We start from the raw sequence: 19206 nt of genomic DNA on the forward strand, positions 1-19206 counted from the left end.
ACAGTGATATAAATACTCTGAGTGGTACAGTGAAAGTAATATGGAAAAAGATGATCCGATGTGGGATCCGAGGTGCAGTGAGAGTAACAACGCTAAAGCAGTTATGGTATTTGGAATAGTTTGACCATTCTGTGGACCATTATATTGTTACAGGTTAATTACAATCAGATGCATTAAACTAAAACAATATGCGGTGTGGGATATGGCCAGCTGTTCATCCCGGCCAATACCCCAGGCCGCCAGGTGGAGCCCTTCTTGCAACATAGAGGTGCCCCGAATTCCAGCAGGGCATCATGGACAGTGGATACCATGGGGACCTCCAGGGGACACTGCAGGGAGGAGCAGGGACTGCTATTTTCCCTATAACCCGGAAGTACATCTTAGGCACAGCAACAGAGGAAATGATGTATTTCCGGGATGAAGAAGAAGAGTTTTCACCAGACCTGGAAGTGCTGGATAATCACATGGACTGAGGGCTCAGAAGCACTTCCGGGTCATGAACTATAAAGGACTGGGAAATCCCAGACGAGTGAGGTGAGTCGGGTGGCAGGGGAAAACGCGTCTGGGAGAGTGGAGGATTGTTTATTATTGGTTATTGTTGAAGTATTGTATGAGTATTGTGGAGTGAAGGGTGCGTTGTGCACATTATTATTATAATAAATTCAATATTTGGACTTTTATCTGGTGTCTGGCGTCTGATCTGAGGGTTCAAGGGGACAACAGCGCCCCATATCTGTCACAGCGATTAATTTCAGTGTATTTATAAAGCCGCGTCAGGGATGTGGATCTAAAAAAGAAAGGGTAGCCACACAAGAACGGTAGCACTGCTTTGATGCTGGGTGTCGCTAGTCTGCAAACCGAGCAGAGAACTTGAAATGTGTGTGGCCCTTACGGCAAGTTTAGGTTTTATACATCACGATTTGAACGTGGAAACGTTCTTACGCAACATTTTTGTGCGTACGCACCGTTTATACATGAGGCCCCAGGACAGGAGACATAGTCATCAAGTTCGTTAAGTGGAATTCAAGTGTATCTTTTTTTGGATCAACATGGAATGGTCCCCACTGTACTTCCATTAAAATTACACTTTAGCGGTACTGCAGGAAATCACTCAAGGGAAGATTTAAGGAAATTAACTTACAGTATACAATGTTTATCATGTTACTAAATGCACATAGAGGAAACCAACAGGAAATTGAATCAAATGAACAACTTCAATAAAATTTAATTTGAAATGAAATACTGTAAGGGACAGCCAGTAGCCCAATCCGGCCTGCCTCCTCCAAAACGCTAGATGGCAGCCTCCTTGGTTTACAGCAGTGCCCCAGATTCCCACAGGGCACCATGGGACTTGGAGTTCGACATTTCAGCCCTGTTGGGTACAGTGGGTGCTGCCAGAGGGTGCTGTGGAAGAGGCATATGTGATGATGTGTCCACCTGACCCAGAAGTACTTGCAGAACACATAGTCAGAAGAGCAGAAGCACTTTTGGGTTGGCAAATATAAAAGAATGGGATCGGCCTCACAAAACGAGCCAGAGTCGGGCAGTAGATGACAAAGCATGCAAGGAGGTGTAGAGGCGACATAAGAAGATGAGGAGAAAGAGAGAGGAAGAAAAGGACTGTGTGCTATATTAGTTGGTGCTTTTGTACTGTGCTGTGAAGTGGGGAGCAAAAAAAAAACGCTTCCCCACCTGAATAAAACGTGTGTTGTATTGATCTGGTGTCTCAGCCTGTCTGTGTCAGGGTTTGGGGAGTGTTACACCCCCTGGTGGTCCACCACATGTTGCATCAAATGAAGTAAACAAGCATTACAGGGAGAGAGATTGTTACAGGGCAGCCTAATGCTTCTGTGCTCATTGACTGTTACAGATCTTATCTAATGGAATTCCTATTGCCTGCTTTTCTGGTCAAATGATACGTCTGTCCTCACTATGTCTGTACCCAGAAAGGAAGTGTTTTTGTATGCAGGGACACGACAGAGAGGTCTCAATGCATACAAAGTGATGACATTTTAATTTTTTTTAAAAATAATAAGACACGGTAAGTTTTTCAATTAATCCAGTCAGGAGGCACAGCTAACAGGTCAGTAAGGCATTGGACCAGGAAATAAAAGGACAGCCATGTGCAATGTTTGATGTCAACTCGGAAAACAAAAATAAATTTAAATTTAGATGGCAGTAACTGTATATTATAAGTTTATAGTGTTGATATGATTAAAGGGAGTTATGAGTGTGCACCGTGCAGAAAACCTAAAACCTCTTGGGAAGGACTGTTTGAAATGACCTCATTTGTTGGTCAAGAGTCCTGTCCTCAATTCAAAATATCCTTCTCATGAGGCTTTAGGTTTCCTGTTTAAATGTGCGCTGTTGATTTTTAACAATATTTTAGCAAAAAAGCTCACATTTTTCAAGTTTTGATCATACAATTGATAAATATCTGCCAGTTAAGCTTAGAGTTGATTTCAAAATCCTCTTTTTAACTTATAAAGCCTTAGATGGCCAAGGGCCTGCTTTCTTATCTGAACTTATCACTACTTACCCACCAGAACGCACACTGAAATCTCATGATGCCGGCCTACTTAAGATTCCAAGGATTAATGAAATAACAGTGAGAGGTTGAGCTTTCATCTTCCTACTAATATAAGAGATGCCCCTTCAGTCTCAGCTTTAAAACCCAGGCAGTAGACTCACTACTTTAGTGTAACACACCCTAACTAGAGCTGCTAAGAGGTGCATACTGCATTCCCATTCGTTAGTCATTTGCAGAGAAATATAAGCAATACAATGTTTTTAAACTATTGCTAACCCTCCTCTATTCTGCTTCTCTTCTTGGTATCTGGATGTGACATTTGATGCCAATGCTCTACTGCCAGGCTGCCATTCTGCATATGGAAAAGTCATCTCAGATAAAGGAGCATCGAAATCATCAGATGGAAAGATTTTCTCATCAGATTGGACGGCCAGCACAGTCTCCACTATACAAAACCCAAGAGGGCTTGGCGGCCAGTTGGCTGAAGTCTCCTGGATGGTGACTTTATTTTTGATTTCCTCATAGTTCATCAGTTAATTAAGGGACAGATACTGCTGTTTTCCATTTATGTTTAATCAGTTTCTACCTTATTTTCTGTGTGTCACGTCTCTTTGTGCAGGTACTCAATTTGACCCCATCTAAAGGAGTTGTTTTGATGGTGCTGCCAGCCAGACACCGTGTTCACCCAATGTCCTGTATCAGATTCCCATTGCTCTTTATGTGTTCAGCTGCAATGCCGAGTGTATCCCTGGCTTGTTACTCTCTGCTACTGTACAGGCATTAAGGGATACATGGTGGGATGATACAACCATTGTAAATAAAAGAAAGGCCAAACACTCAGCCTTGTCTCTTCTATCTGAGAATATAAAATTACAGACTTCCTACTGTCCCTGATGGCCTACAAATGTTTACAGTGTTTCATATCATCAAATGTTATTTTTGATCCATTCCCAGAAGCCATTTTCTATTTAAAGCTTGTGTACACAACACATTCTTATCAATGTTGTCCTCACTTCACACCACTTACTGTAAGCCGGGGTGACAGCGAGCTCTGCTAGCAAGGGGTCACTGGGGCAGGAGGAAAAAAAAGTTCAAAAAGGAGTTCATACAATCATCTGGAGAGCACTCTGTATACCACTGTGGACAGGCTTCTGCAGCCAGGGGGACGGTGAGGCCTGCTGTCATAGTGGATGCCTCCGAAGTCAATGCTGAGTAGCAACAGTGAGAAAGAGGCACAAAACGGGCTGGCAAAAGAACAGACCCAGTGATGCCACCACACCCTTAACAATGAGAGTGGGCTAAGGGGTACAGTTACTCCATTGGCTTTGAAAATTGCACCCTGACCTGAAAGGCCCTGGAAGAGGGCATCCTTGTCTCCAGTTTTAAGTGCAGGGATGACCCAGAACTTAACCACGTGCATCATTTGAGGAATGATTGAAAGAGCTGAGCCTTATCAGTTTAAGCAGAAGAAGATTATGAGGAGACATGATTGAAGTGTTTAAAATTATGAAGGGAATTAGCACAGTGGATTGAGACTGTGACTTTAAAATGAGTTCATCAAGAACACGGGGACACAATTGGAAACTTGATAAGGGTAAATTTCACAGAAAGATTTTTTTTTGTCATTTTGCTTGACTTCTCACTGCATTCACAATGGCTAACACGGTACAACATCCTACCATTTACACACAAACATTAGGAAGCACAAACACACGCAATAAGCTACCAAGCAGTGTGGTAGACAGTACGACTTTCAAAACTCAACGTGATGTTATTTTGGAGGACTTAGGTGGATGGGATTGGCCAGCTCTGTTCAGTTCAATGGCCTGTTCTTGTCAAAAGATTTCTAATGGTTTTTTTTTAATGTTCTAGCTGAGCTTGGACTCGTCTGACAAAGAGGAAGTGTGTTCAGAGTTTTGAGGAAACAGAGATAGTCGAAAGGGAGTACAGTACACCATTGTTCTTCAGTGCTGTGATTTTTGGTGCCACCCCCAACAGTGAGATAGGACAGACTACAGACAGGCCAGGTGGTCAGAAGAGTTTGCTTTGTGTTTCTTCTTTTAGTCATCCCTCGTGTGTTTTGGTTTAAATGAACCATGACTTTTAGTAAGTTTGGACTCTTTTTTGTAGTTGGTGCAAGTAACACAGGCTTTTCTTCATCATTCTGATCAGGAGCTAAAACATTCTTTTAATTGAAACCTTTACTTTGTTTTCTCCTTTTTCAATCTTCAAACACAGGTTTGCCTTCTTTTTAACATTTCTCTAAATATTATGTATATGATGAGGAGACATGTGTGGCAGCATATGCCATTCACACTGGCAGCCAACTATCTGAAGTAACCAATCTTTAATTAAATAAACGGTTTCCCTGAAACAGAATAAGTACAGCCCCTTGATTTAAAAAGAACACAAATCAACACAGATGATTTAGATAAAGCCCAAATTGACCCTACAAGACTGCATTAATTGTGGGTAAAGATCAAGAAGGAGGAGAAGCAGACAAGTGGCCCTGTCACAGCTGTGAGGAATACTTGAATCACTTTTGGATGAGGTTTGTTGACCACTAGACTGTAATTCTTCTGAAATTAGTCATGTCCGACAAATTTTCACAAATCATTTTGTAAAATGTGTTCTTCTACTTACTTTGAGGTGTTTTCTAGGATTGATTTAACCTCAGCAACTTGCTCCTTGCCAAAGTAAACCACGGTGAGGTGAACTCTCCCATCTTGCTTCACACAGACTTCCCTGAGAAACAAAAAGAAAAAATAGTAGATATTGTCAACCTGACTTTCAGTTTCTGCTCACTCGTTGGCCTCATTGACAACTTTGTATTTTACTGTTATGGTGAATGGGGCTTTTACAAACTAACAAAAAAATGAAGATTCTTACTGTGTGGTACACTTTCATGCAAACTCTTGCTCATCTTTAAACATCGAAACATTAGGAAACTATGAGGAGAACAGGTCATTCAGCCCAACAAACTCTGCCATCCTGGTCACCTCCAAAATAACATCAAGTCGAGATTTGAAGGTCCCTAATGTCCTGCGGTCCACCGCTCCATTTGCTAATCTATCCCATGTGCCTATTGTTCTTTGAATGAACAATCACTTTCTAACATTTGTGTGAAATCTGCCATTAAGTTTCTAACCGTGTCCCAGTGATCTTGTTGAACTCATTTTAAAGTGACAGGGTTCATTGTAATAATTCCTCTCACTATTTTAAAGACAGATAGGTTGATAGTGATGAGCCCATCTAGACTACTTGGTCCTTTTCATAAGGGGTACTTTCAAGTTACAAACCTCTCATTGTGTATTCATATCTGACATTTTTACTTCCTACAAGTAATCCTTTACATTTACTTACATTATTCTTTACCAGTAACGGTGCACTGCACAATAACGTGCAGTGAATATACCTGACTTGTAGTTATCATCCTCTTTCTCTGTATGTTTAGCATTAGTTTGCTCAGAGGTTGATGCGCTTGCTGCTTCCTGAGCAGCTCTTCTTTTGTCCACCCTAGCAGCCCGCTTCTTCTCTTCTTCCGTCGGCATCTTATCGCATTAAAACTGATTAAGTCACTTTTTGTGTTGCAATTACTTAGTACGTTTTTTCCTCATTTTTCACTTAAGCTAGCACTTAAGTCTTCAATCTGCCTCAAGAATGATTTAGCCGTACGCATGCAACGCACACAAGAGTTGATTCTACAATAACATAAAATAAAAATAAAAAGAGTAATAAAAATGATCACCGCAAAAGAAGACAGCAGATGTCACACGGTATATGTGTACCAAATTTCAGGTCTATAGTTCAAACGGTTTGCGAGCTACAGGTGATTTAAAATCCTGGACAGACAAACAGACAGCCACGGTAGCGTATTATATAAAAAGATCTGCCATGCCACAAATCTGGCCAAGTCTGCATAATGTCCAGGTCCCTAAGACTACATCATTTGGACTTCCACTCGGTTTGGCATTATCTACGAACTTGGCCAGCTTCTTTATAATATTCTTGCCCAGATCCTCTATGTTGATTAAAAAGAGCAGCAGCAGCCTCAGCAATGACTCCTGAGGGTCGCCACTTTTAATTCCACTTAATTATGATTAAGTTCCCCTCACCATTACACTCTACTTTCTGTGTTTGAGCCAATTTTGCACCCACCTACACACCGCCTTCTTAATTCTGCTACTTTTAGTTTGAACATGACAATTAATACTTAACATAACGCTACCTTTGGTTAAAGGGAACAATATGTAGATGCAAATGTAGAAAACCATCCTTTGTTAGGAGGTGACTGGAGTCTTCCAGTATGGGGTGGGAGTTGTGGGAATGCAGGTAATCCTACAAAGCATAGAGACAGGTTTTTCAGATGAACTGAGAGTCACTTTTCTTCTTTAAAATGTTCCCCATACTGTTACAGCCTGGGGTATCTATACTAATAAAAGGCAAAGCCCTCACTGACTGACTGACTGACTCACTCACTGATTCACTCATCACTAATTCTCCAACTTCCTGTGTAGGTGGAAGGCTGAAATTTGGCTGGCTCATTTCTTATATCTTACTTACAAAAGTTAGGCAGGTGTCATTTCGAAATTCTACGCATAACGGTCATAACTGGAACCTAATTTCGTCCATATACTGTATACGGCCATAGCCTGCAGCTCGGTCGCCGTGTGAGGCGGAGTTGCGTCTCACATCATCACGCCTCCCACGTAATTAAGTGCCTGCCCATATAAGGCAAATATTCATGAGTGAAGGACTGTGCTTAGCATATTCATAAGTGCAGCTACTGAAAGGGACTTTTTGATGGAACTGAAGCGCACGGATAATCTGTACGACAGAGTAATTGAAGTGTTTTTGAGGAAAGAGAGGAGGATGGATTTTGTTTACAAATAATCCGAATTTTTGGTGAGTAAAATGTTGCGATTTTCCTAAATAATATTGCAAGTTTATGAGTTTATTATTGATGTTTTTTATGTATGTCGCGGCTGTAGCTGCAGTAGAAAGGAACTTGTTCACCCCTGGTTTGTCTATTCAATAAAGGCATTTATTGTGGCTACAGGAATTATCTATCTGCGATGCAGCGGCTCTTTATACTGTATTTCTGCATATTAAGATGGTTTTTATAACCATAAATTAGTTTTTGAGGGGCGTGTTGATTCAGACGGAGCACTACTGAAGGTGTGAGATGCACGGTCCGACACTGGACCAGATGATACGTAAATTTAATGAACATTACAACCCGAAAATAAACAAAACTGTAGAGAGGTTCAGATTATACTTCTCCCAGTGCACCTCTCTAAATCCTCAGTGCGGGAACATTATCATAAGGCTTAACAATCTTATTGTTACACCTTCTACGTGCACCGAACCGTCCTTATTACGAAGTCTTCCTTGCTTTACCGCTGGCTGCTTCTTTCCATTCACTTTCCTAGCTCTTTTTTTAAACAGTTTTCCTTCTCACTTTTCCACTCCTTCGCGGTCTTCTCCCTTTTCGTTCAAAATACGCGCCTCCTTGCCTTTTTACAGTCAGCTCCCCTTTTGTCACACCATGGTACGTTTAGCACAAGTTAATACCGAGAATGCCTGTTAAACAGGCAGTAGTGATTTGCGTAGTGAACACTTTGATGAATGAAACCTGTTATCTTTACAACGGTTGACAAACACGGAATGTAACTTCATAACAACACGTCCTCCAGATACGAACCTGATTGAAAGAAATAATGATAATCAAATCCTTGATGACAGCAACACTCATAACAGTGACAAAACAATTACATTGACAATCAGGTTATGTTCTTTTTCACAACTTCTTTAACACACTACTTCTCTGCTGCGAAGTGCGGGTATTTTGCTAGTATAAAATAGAGGGCACACAAGTGACACAGAGAGGGAGACAAAACACACACAAAAACCTAAACCTAAAAAAAAAAAAACAAAAACAGACTCAATTTATTGTCAAAAAGAAAACTTCACAAAATATGGAAACAGTTACACACAACACATGAGCAAAGCGGGAGGACAACACTAACTCAGCTATCTAGCTCAACAAAGTTTACACAGCTAGACACGCACTATCCACATTTATTACCTAGACGGCTGGCATACAACAATTTCCTTTAACAAGCAACAAGGAAAAAACACTCCAAAGCCAGGCCATCCAACCCTAACTCTTACTGTGTTAAACCCAAATCCCTCTCTTCTCACAACTCTCTCCCCCTTAAAACCCAAACAAGCTTCTTTTCATAACTTACACCCTACCCACAAACCCAGGTGATTTAAACACAGTGGGTAACTCAATAGGTGTGCAGTTAGTACAGGACTCAATTAAGTCATCTGCACCAAATTAAAGAAAACAAGCTTAGTTTACCAAATAATATATCTGGAGCAGGTCGTTACAATACTTACAAAGGAATAAATTACATTTGGTGGCTCCAGTTGGATTTCCATGAGAATGCTTATTTAATTGTTACTCAATATCATGGCTGCGCAGCATTTCTGAATTCCAAATTATTTATTCAAGTAAAGGGTCATCAAGGAACCAAGTCAGGTTCAAGGCATCATTGGCATGAAGGAAGATGGAGTTTGCTACAGTAGAATTGCATTGTGGGGTTTCATCCTGTCCACATACTGTGTGGCACCGAACGTCAGTCTCCAATTAACATTATAATATTACATGAGCGTGTTTCGTTTGTGGCAGGAGCCCAAGGAACTTGTAAAAAACCCCAGACAAATACAAGGAAAATGTCCAAACTTCACAGAGACTATGACTAGGCCAGAGCTGGAGTTGACTTGTGCATTTTTATCTAAATAAAGTACAACATTTGGCCCTCTGGGCTCTACATTCTCACTCACATGCATCCGTTTTATCTGTGTGACTACTTGAATTAATGCAAGTGGGGAGCCCCTCTTTCTTCAAAGCCACTTGTCATGCTGCTACTATATTCTGGTTTACAATTGTCCATGGCATGTTGTACAACAGAAAATGAGATCATAAACACTTATTTGTATCATACTAATTGTTGTATGTGCACATATTGGAAAAAAAGAATAAACTGAATTGTCTTTTTTGTGTAAATGTAAAGAAAAAAAACTAAATTGTTATAATACAATAGATTTGAATTTGAGTCCAATGCAGTTTATAGCTGAACTGTTGTATGTTTTGCACTAACTGAAGAGGAATTTGTTTTATGAATAGATGAAGTCCATTCTTTACCTGACAAATTAAATAAAAATATAAATAAATATAAAATAAAAATGTTCTCAACTTTCCCATCATCCCCCAACATCTTAAAATTGGAAATTCCTTGAACTATTTTGGACAAAATCTATTAAAGTATATATTTCTCTAAGCAAGTTAACTTGCTTAGAGATCTTTATATAGACAACGTCTTTGCATCCGATGAACAATTACATTCCAAATTTAACATTCCAGCTACACATTTCTTTCACTATCTTCAAATCAGGAACTTTGTTAAACAGAACCTTCCAGATTTTCCTCATCTTGCACCCTCAACCATGCTGGAAAAATTATTGCTCAATTTCAAGGAGTTAGACTCCATCTCTACAATATATAAAATTCTTTTACAATCCCTCCCTTTCAAAGATCCAAGAGGACACTGGGAAAAAGATCTCTCAATTAATATATCAGAAAAGGAGTGGAAAGTAGCAATGCAGAGAATTCACTCGAGCTCCATATGCGCAAAGCATACAATAATACAACTCAAAATTATATATCGAGCACATCTGTCTCGACTAAAACTCTCCAAAATGTTTCCAGGACATGATCCAACCTGCGAAAGCTGCAACCAAGCCCCAGCCTCACTAGGTCACATGTTCTGGGCCTGCACTAAATTAACATTATTCTGGACAAATATTTTTAATTACCTTTCAGACAGCCTTGGACTCACAATCCCTCCTAACCCATTAACAGCTGTGTTTGGGGTTCTTCCAGAGGGGCTTAAAGTGGAGAAGGACAAACAAATTGTGATTGCATTCACTACACTCTTGGCACGCAGACTTATTCTGATAAACTGGAAGAACCCAAACTCTCCTCTTTTAAGTCAGTGGGAAACCGATGTGTTATATTATTTGAAGTTGGAAAAAATCAAATACTCAGTTAGAGGATCCGTACAGACTTTTTTCAAAACATGGCAGGATCTAATCAGTAATACTTTAAAATAAGTTCATGAAGCACAGAGAATTTTTTTTTAAATTAGGTATGTTCACAAGCCTTAAATTTAACGTTATTTGGCTTGCTCTCTCTCTCAAGGGTGGGGATCGATCTGTTCTTAACTCAATTTTTCTTTTTGTAAAATCTTGATTGCTTTGTATGGATTGTAATAAAATTAATAAAAAAAAAAAAAAAAGTATATATTTCTAAGAGAGCAGTTCAAAAGATGTTGTTTATTGCGACAGTCAGAAGGGTACAGAGGTGCCCTGCACAGTTTGATTTCTGCCACTTGGGAGGTGGTTGGGACCACTGACTGGACAGGATGACAATGTGCCATCCAGGGCACAGTCAGGACGCAAAGAAGCCTCTGGGAATTGAAGTTCCTGTCTTGGAATGAGTAGTGAAGGCAGCCAAAGGAATACTAGAGACCACCTATTTGTCCTGCCAGCCATGCAGCAGCAGAAGGAAGCTACTTCCAGGTTGCAGCCAAATATACACTAGGTGCGTCTGACCCTTTAAATAGATGGAGGTAAGCTTCCGAAAGGGTCTACGATGATCCGAAATCTTTGTTTGGCTACTTGGAAGTAGTCACATGCTACACTTTTAAAGGAAGTCACCTGTGCTCAGTCAGGTGTGCTGGGAGTTGGGAGTGAAGTGAAGGCAAAGGCTCCTCTGGCATGGGACTGGAGAAAGAGGAGAATAGGAGGGTGAAAGAGGAGGAGAACGGTAGGCCAGGGACAGAATATCATGTATTGTGGTCTCTGGAGCTGCTGGACGTAGAAGTAGAGGAGAGAATGAGGACAAAGCTGTGTGCCATTTTGAATAATGCTGAACATCCTCTCTGTAACACAACAGAGTTCCAGCCAATGAATCATTCAGCAGAAATGTGTGAAGAAATGGTACAGGGCCCCTTTATAAATATAGTATTCTACCTACCTTGCCAGAGAGGGTAACTGTGGTGCATCTTGATTAGTTCATGCAAATAAGATTTTCACTGTACTTGGTCCACATGAATATAATGACCAATGATCCTATTTATTCCTAATAAGCAAAAGAAACATTCAGCAAGAAAGAAAAAATGGAAGAATGAAGCTGAGTGCAATGCAGTGCAATTTTTTTATATATATTTGCAATTCATTCAGACCACTTTGCAGAGTTCTGTTTTCACTTCGATATTTAAAGAGACCTTTTCTGTTGATCAGTGTCAGAAAAGCCAAATTCAATCCACTGTGATTCAGTGTTGTATAACAATAAAATATGACAAATTCCAAGGTGGGTGAATGTTTTTCATAGGCAATCTAGATAGACTCAGAGGGACGGTAAGTCAATTTGTTTTCTTTTGTTTACTTCTTACTTTGTATTTTCCCTCAGCGTAAACTTGTATGTTTATGTAGTTAAAATTCTCTTCCACTGATTCAAATTCTTTTTGTAGGTAAAGTAAAGGTATTTAGGTATAATCGTGGACTCTGACCTAAACTTTAAATTGCACATTAACCACATTACCAAGACTGCATTATTCCTTATTGCAAAAATTAGATATCTTCTAACATTGCAAGATGCTGAGAAATTAATTCATGCTTTTATTTTTAGTTGGTTAGTTTACTATAATGCATGCCTAACTGGTCTACCTAAGGAAGACATTTAATTGGTTGCAATGAGTCCAGAATGATAACTGGAAAAAGAAAATCTGAGTACATCTCATCACTTTTAGCGTCATTACATTGGTTACTCACGTCATTCAGAATTGATTTTAAAATCCTACTAAAAGTGTATAAAGCTTTAAACAATTTTGCTCCTTCCTATGTTTTAGATTGCCTGTCCCCTTACATTGCAAGTCCTAAACCTTAGATCTTCTAATGTTAGTGCACTTATAATTCCAAGAACTGCAAAGAGGTGGTGAAGTGGCTTTTTGCTGTTATGCACCAAAGATCTGCTATATTTTACCACAGAGGTATGCCAGGCTAATAATGTGGGATATTTTACAAAACTTCTAAAAACCCACCATTTTAATTTTCTCTTTCTCGTAGCTGCATAGTAGTTCTACCCTTAACCTCCTTAACGTTAGATCACAGCATCACTCTGGCTGTAAACATGCTAACAGGGCTAGTCCCAAGTGTTCCTCTGATAACTCTATAGACGAGTCTTGTGCAAGCATCGGGCCCGAGAGTCACCTGAGTAACGGCGTAGACACATCTTCTCCTAGGCTCATAATGGTGTCTCATGAGCAATCCAGATATTGCATGATCTTGACAGTGATATGAGCAGTGATGTTGAGGAGCCTCTCATCAGCAGTGAAGAAGAAGTCAAACTGTCTTCAAACCGATAGGAATCCTGATGAAGCCAAAAGTGACACTCGCATTTGGATTTCTGTTGCATTTGCTTCAAATAAACCAGCGGAATCTCATTTTGATTTTGTGTGGTGGCCAGGAATAAAAGTGAACATTGACACCAAGGTCCACCTACTTCCTTGAAGTTATTTCTGGAGGATGTCGTAATTGAAAGAATTGTTGTTGAGATGAACCGTTATGCTGAACAGTGTCGAGTAAATGACTGTACACCAATGCAGTCTTCCCGTTCAAAGATATACCACTCAAAACGCATACAGTATTTTGACAGTATATACAGTATTAGTATCATTATTATTTTTATTCATTTCATTATATTAGTTATCATTATGACTTGTATCATTATACTTTTTACACTTCTGACTTTGTACTTTTAATATTTTGCACTAAATACACATTTTACAGTAGAAAGATGTGATTTAACAAAAATGTTATTTTTCAAGGCAAAAAAAAATTCAGTACTTTTTACATGTTTTTTGAGGAGAAAATGTAACGCTAAGGACCATACTCTTCAATTAATCTGCATTCTTTATTAATAATCTTTATTTTTTTCTGGGTTCTGCACCAGCAAAACCTGATCAAGGTCCTGTGCAGCCACCTGCAATGTTTGATTTAAAGCAAACACCTCAACTTGTCGAATCATCTAGGACAGTGATGGCGAACCATTTAGAAACCAAGTGCCCAAACTGCAATCCAAAACCCACTTATTTATCGCAAAGTGCCAACATGGCAATTTAACCTGAATACCACCTAAAACTGAACACCAGCATAACCAAGGAGCTGGTGGTGGATTTTAGGAGGCCCAGGCCCCTCATGGACCCCGTGATCATCAGAGGTGAGTGTGTGCAGAGGGTACAGACCTATAAATACCTGGGAGTGCAGCTGGATGATAAATTGGACTGGACTGCCAATACGGATGCTCTGCCTGTCTGTCTATCTACTGAGCTTTTAGTTTAGAAAAGCAACTCATACATTAACATCTTTTGTCTTAAAAGAAAAACATAATAACAGAGATTTCAATGATACAAACAACTTTTTGTTGAAAGGTTAAAGTTTGCATTCGGTATGCTTTTGAACAATTAATGTGCTTTTTGCTGTTGTATGCATGCTGATAATTTGTCTAACCTTGGCTCATACTTTGTAAGTTTAAGAGCAACACATGCAGCACTCAGGTCATCTGTTAGTCTGTTTCTGGTGTCAGATTTGATTTAATTCAAAGCTGAAAACAGCTGCGCACAAGCATAAGATGATCCAAACAAAGTAAGGAAAGCAATCTCAAGTGCCTTCATTGACTTAAGCTTATTTGGCAGAGAATTCCACACTTTAAGGATTTCATTTTCATAACTAACTGTGCTGTCCTTTGTCATCCCTTCGATCCTCTCAAGTGTTTCACGCAGGTCTTCCCTATTAAGCTCCGCCCCCAAAGCTTCCATTATATATTACGTGGTCATGGATCAGGTGTGGCGATTAGCAACTCCCGGCAATAATTACAGATGCGGACGACTCCTCACCTGTGCGCTTAAGCGAGGACTGCCGCGTCACAAAGCTCCGGAAACCGCTCCGCCACTCTACCATAACCCCTTTAAGCCGCGAGTGCGGCAATTATCTGTTAAAACTGGCCTTTTCAATTTTGAGCTGTGGACCCGCTATACCACATCCCTCCAACCCCACCACGAGAATCACAGGCTCAAAAGGCTGCAGTCCGTGCAGCACCCTCAAGCAGCATGTGTGCCGCCCGCCTTACCCCAGACATGAGAGGAAGGAAGCGCTCCCATTGGGCTGCTGGGCAGAGGGCGGGTGATGTGAGAAAAGTCCTCCGCGCGTGAAGAGGGTGAGCGGTGAGGGGAGTAGCCCGGCCCCGCATTCCTCTGGCTTTATAGTAACGAACTCTGTGCTCGGGCGACGGCGTGCCCACTGAGAGGGCTCTGAGTGCCCCCTTTGGCACGCATGCCATAGGTTCGCCACCACTGATCTAGGATGAGGAGCCTTAAAAAACTACAATAAAGAACGACTTAAAAACATTTCTGTTAGGTAGGATGCCCAGTGATGGCTGGGTGGTCTTTTGGCCTGGTACCTCTACAGATTTTGTTTCTTTTCTCCAGCGTAACTGAAGTTTTTACATTTTTTTCTGTCCACCATGGTCAACTGACCTTATTATCATTTAGAGACTTAAATTTCTATATTTAAGGAATTTATTTCTCTTAATTACATATTTATCTTATGTGAGTGTGCATTATTTATCTTTTCTGTACTATTTATGAATTAAAATTCTAATCTAATTTTAATTTGTTTTGCTTTGCATGTAACCACTTCTTTGACATCTTGTAACGCACTCTGAACTTCATCATTTGTATGAAAATGTGCTACAGAAATAAATGCTTTTGTTGTTTTGGTCAATTTTGGGTTGGGGTTTGCACATCAAAAAATGTGATAGTGCCTACTGTAGAGCTGCTGGGTGATGCCCCGGACTGCAGTCTCGATCTGGCAAAAGCGAGTCTGGATAATGAATGCATGGCCGAGCATCTGGAACACAAGCTGGTTAAATGGCTCACTTGCTGAGTGAGATGTGGCGACTGAGCTAGCGGACGTCTAATTTAAAGTGTAACACACAGGACACTACACAATAAACGGACTAACTGTAAAACTCTCAGTTCAGCAATTTTGTGGGTGCCGGGACTCTTTGAGATACATGGCTTTGCTTTTCCTGCATCTAAAATCTGCAGACTATTCTGAGATAAGGCGAGCCATGGTTGAAAAATGACAGGAGATGGAATTAAACATACTATACAGTACAAGACAAAATGTAGTTAGGAATCAAGAACACACGAAGACAAGAAATAAATCAAATAGTAGCACGAGTAGTCCAAGCCTGACTCAATGACAGAGCATTGATGACTTCACTTAAAAAATCATGCCAAAGCTAATCAGATTCTGGTAGAAACAAAGAGAAAAGGTGCACGGCCTTGAAAGAGCCAACATTTATCAGGAAATAACAGGGTCTCTGGGACAGCAATGGACTGATGATCCATGAAGGGTCGGTCCTGTTGCATCTGTGACCCTGAACAGAAAAAAAGCAGGTGAGATGATGGATGGATGAGAAAAATTAACAGAGAAATGGAGGGAATCAACATGGCCTTGAAAAATGGTATGAGTGGGAGGCTGACAGCTTAGGGAGGACCTGTGAAGCATCCATGAAACTTTATTACTGCTAAAAATGTTTCTGCAACTAATGAAATCTATTAATTGGTAACATATGTTTGCCCCAAAAAGTCTGTCCATGGACAACAATGTGCCACAATGATTTCTAAATAATGATAAGAATTAAGAATGAACGAATTAGCGTGAAGAATTTTCCATTGGAACAAGGAAACAAGAAAAAGGTGGACTGTTACTGCCTCAAGCGGAGGAGTTCAAGTATCTCGGGGTCTTGTTTACGACACGGATCAGGGCAGCAAGTGCAGTTATATACCAGTGTGTTGTGGTGAAGAAGGAGCTGAGCCAAAGGGCAAAGCTCTCCATTTACCTGTCAGTCCCTTAGAAACTGGGTGGGAAGCACAGACATCTGGAAGAAGCTCAGAGCAGAGTCGCTGACCCTATGCACAAAGGGGAGCCAATTGAGGAAATTCAGACATCTGATAATGATGAGTCCTGGATGCCTACTTATGGAGGCTTAAAGGCACAACCAGCTGGACAGAGACCCTGGCGAAGATCTAGGGCTCACTGGAAGGATTATATTTCCCAGGTGGGCTGGAAACACCTTGGACTCCCTCAATATGAGCTGGCAAAAATGTGGCTGGGGAAAGGGGATGTCTGGGCCTCACTGCTGAGACTGTGGCTCCTGTGTTCCCATCTCAGATAAGTGGCGGAAAATGAGATGGGTACTGAAATATTTACATTCATGAATGTACACTCTCTTGAATAGACTACCAAAATAATGAATTTCAAGGCGAGGCTGGTGGCAAAAATGAGGAGATACATGCATCTGTTTGACTCCTCTTTGTGTGACCTCAAAGATGCTCAGATGATGACAGATTCATGGAAGAATATTGCAAGTAACACTGAATAAAATAAAGCAGTATGTCAAAAAAACATGGACATTCCAACTTGTTCTTTTTATTCTCTTAAAGACAGTAGTACTAGACACAACTCTTCTTCCATCAGCAGAGTCTCAGTGAGTAAAGCCATCTTTCACTGAACAACCATATAAACAATTCACTTCCTCTGCTGTGAAATTGTTACATATGTGACATTGACCAAACACTGCCACCTACTGTCTACGAGACATTAACGCAGCGATCACAGGGGTCGCTACAAATATGCATGCATCTTGGACACTAATGGCGCTTTTCCACTGCATAGTACGGCACGACACGGTTCAGTTCAGCTCAGTTTTGGGGGGTTTTCCACTGGGAACAGTACCTGGTCCTTTTTTTAGTACCACCTCAGCCGAGGTTCTAAGCGCGCCGAACCGTTACCAAAATGTGACGTGTAAACTGCTGGTCACTGATTGGCCGGAGAAAATCGTCATTACTGCATCACTGGCTATTCTTTTCTTTAAAGGTACACACACGCGGAAGTTTGTGTCCCGTCTCTCCATCGCTGGACGCAGTTTGTTGCATAAGTGGATGAATGTTTCTTCAGACATTCAAAAGAGTGTTTGTAAAACCGGGAACAATCACATCCCACCACTCTGAAGCATGGTTAAATGTCCAAACAGATGGTCTGTTGCGGCGACTTTTTTGCAAAATGTGGAAGATCTGTAATATACAGAATCAGCATTTTAATGTTACACTGGCAGTTAAGTTCAGGCAGTAAGTGGCAGTAGAGGCGGCGCAACTATAACGACACGTGAATAATCCCGCCCACTCTAAAGCGGTACTAAACTGCAGTCGAAACGCAAACTGAGCCGAACCAAGGTGAGCTGTACTGAACCGTGCTGTGCCGTACTATGCAGTGGAAAAGCGCCCTAATATGACTAAGCATGTAAGTACCAAAAGGTACTTCCAAGAATGCCCACCGGGGGAGCTCTATCAAAAACCTCCCATGAGGGCCTCATAGAGTCTTTTTAAAATAAAAAGGTTTATTGTTTAAGAAAATGCTTTGACATAAAGGAGCTGCAGAAACAGTAAGGTAATCCCAAGTGAACAATGTCCCAAAGTCAATAAACAGAACATAAAGTTCTGGGAGGGCATCCTGGCTGGGACAGAACAAGGATCCTTACCTGGCCAGCAGGCCATTGGACAGAGGAAGACCATTTGTAATGGTTCCAAGACATTAGACAGCAGTCTAGCCAGGATATGATTCCCACAGATACCTACAGGGTATGCTGGGTGCTGTTGTCTCAGGGGGCAGCCCTGTTGGGTTCCATGGGGTCCACCACAGGATCGGGAATCCCAAACCTATGGGGTTTCAGATTTACATGGAAGTGCTTCCGAGCCAAAGCTTCATTGCATCGTAAGTACTTTAGGGTGTGGGATAAAAGGAGCATCCTCACTTCAATATGGGAGCCAGAATCAGGAGGAAGAGGATGAAGCTTGTGAGAGGAGCAGAGGAAGAGAGAACAAGGAGCTACAGAGCCACTCAAGTGCAAGAACTGTTGTTGTAGTGTGGGAAATGCTTGCTCGTGAAGAGTTTCACACCAGTTAAACCCTTTATTCACTGGCAAACTTGTGTTGGGAGTTTGTGGAGCTGTAACGCCCCGTGACGACCACAACATTAAGAAATCCAAATCACAATAAGCACAGAAAACCTCAGTAACTCACCATGGTTAAGCAAAATTGAAATGAGCTGCCAGGAACTGTGGGAGACTCTAAAGATTTATAGGGTGGACAGCAGTTCCTGGTGGTGATTGGCAGAAAACCTTGCTCCTTGGGGAGCCACCAACAAAACACAAGGAACTCGGCACAGGAACAGAGAACAAAGCACCATAATAAATGAAAGTGACATTAACATAAAACAATGAACCAAAAGTGAGTAAAAAAAATACATAACATGAGGCTATGAACCCAAGCCAGGAGAGGAACCCAGGCCTACATCTAACAGCATAGTACAGAAAAAAGAAATTCCCATTCAACTCAAATACATCAAAGCAGACAGCACACTCTTTTCTTTTTCAATAAAGGCTGATTTGTTTAGTGAGGTACAATATATAAATTACTCTG

General features: G+C 40.9%; 1 protein-coding gene across 3 annotated transcripts in view; it reads right to left on the reverse strand.

The window, feature by feature from the left end:
* Positions 1 to 19206, reverse strand: part of csgalnact1a (chondroitin sulfate N-acetylgalactosaminyltransferase 1a) — a 451987-nt gene that overhangs the window by 90463 nt on the left and 342318 nt on the right. For all 3 annotated transcript variants that reach the window (XM_039750360.1, XM_039750359.1, XM_039750361.1), the window contains one exon: positions 5174 to 5275. In XM_039750360.1, coding sequence (XP_039606294.1) covers positions 5174 to 5275 — 102 coding nt within the window. The remainder of the gene's footprint in view (positions 1 to 5173; positions 5276 to 19206) is intronic.

Source organism: Polypterus senegalus, chromosome 4, assembly GCF_016835505.1.
Source record: "Polypterus senegalus isolate Bchr_013 chromosome 4, ASM1683550v1, whole genome shotgun sequence".
Lineage (NCBI taxonomy): Eukaryota > Metazoa > Chordata > Cladistia > Polypteriformes > Polypteridae > Polypterus > Polypterus senegalus.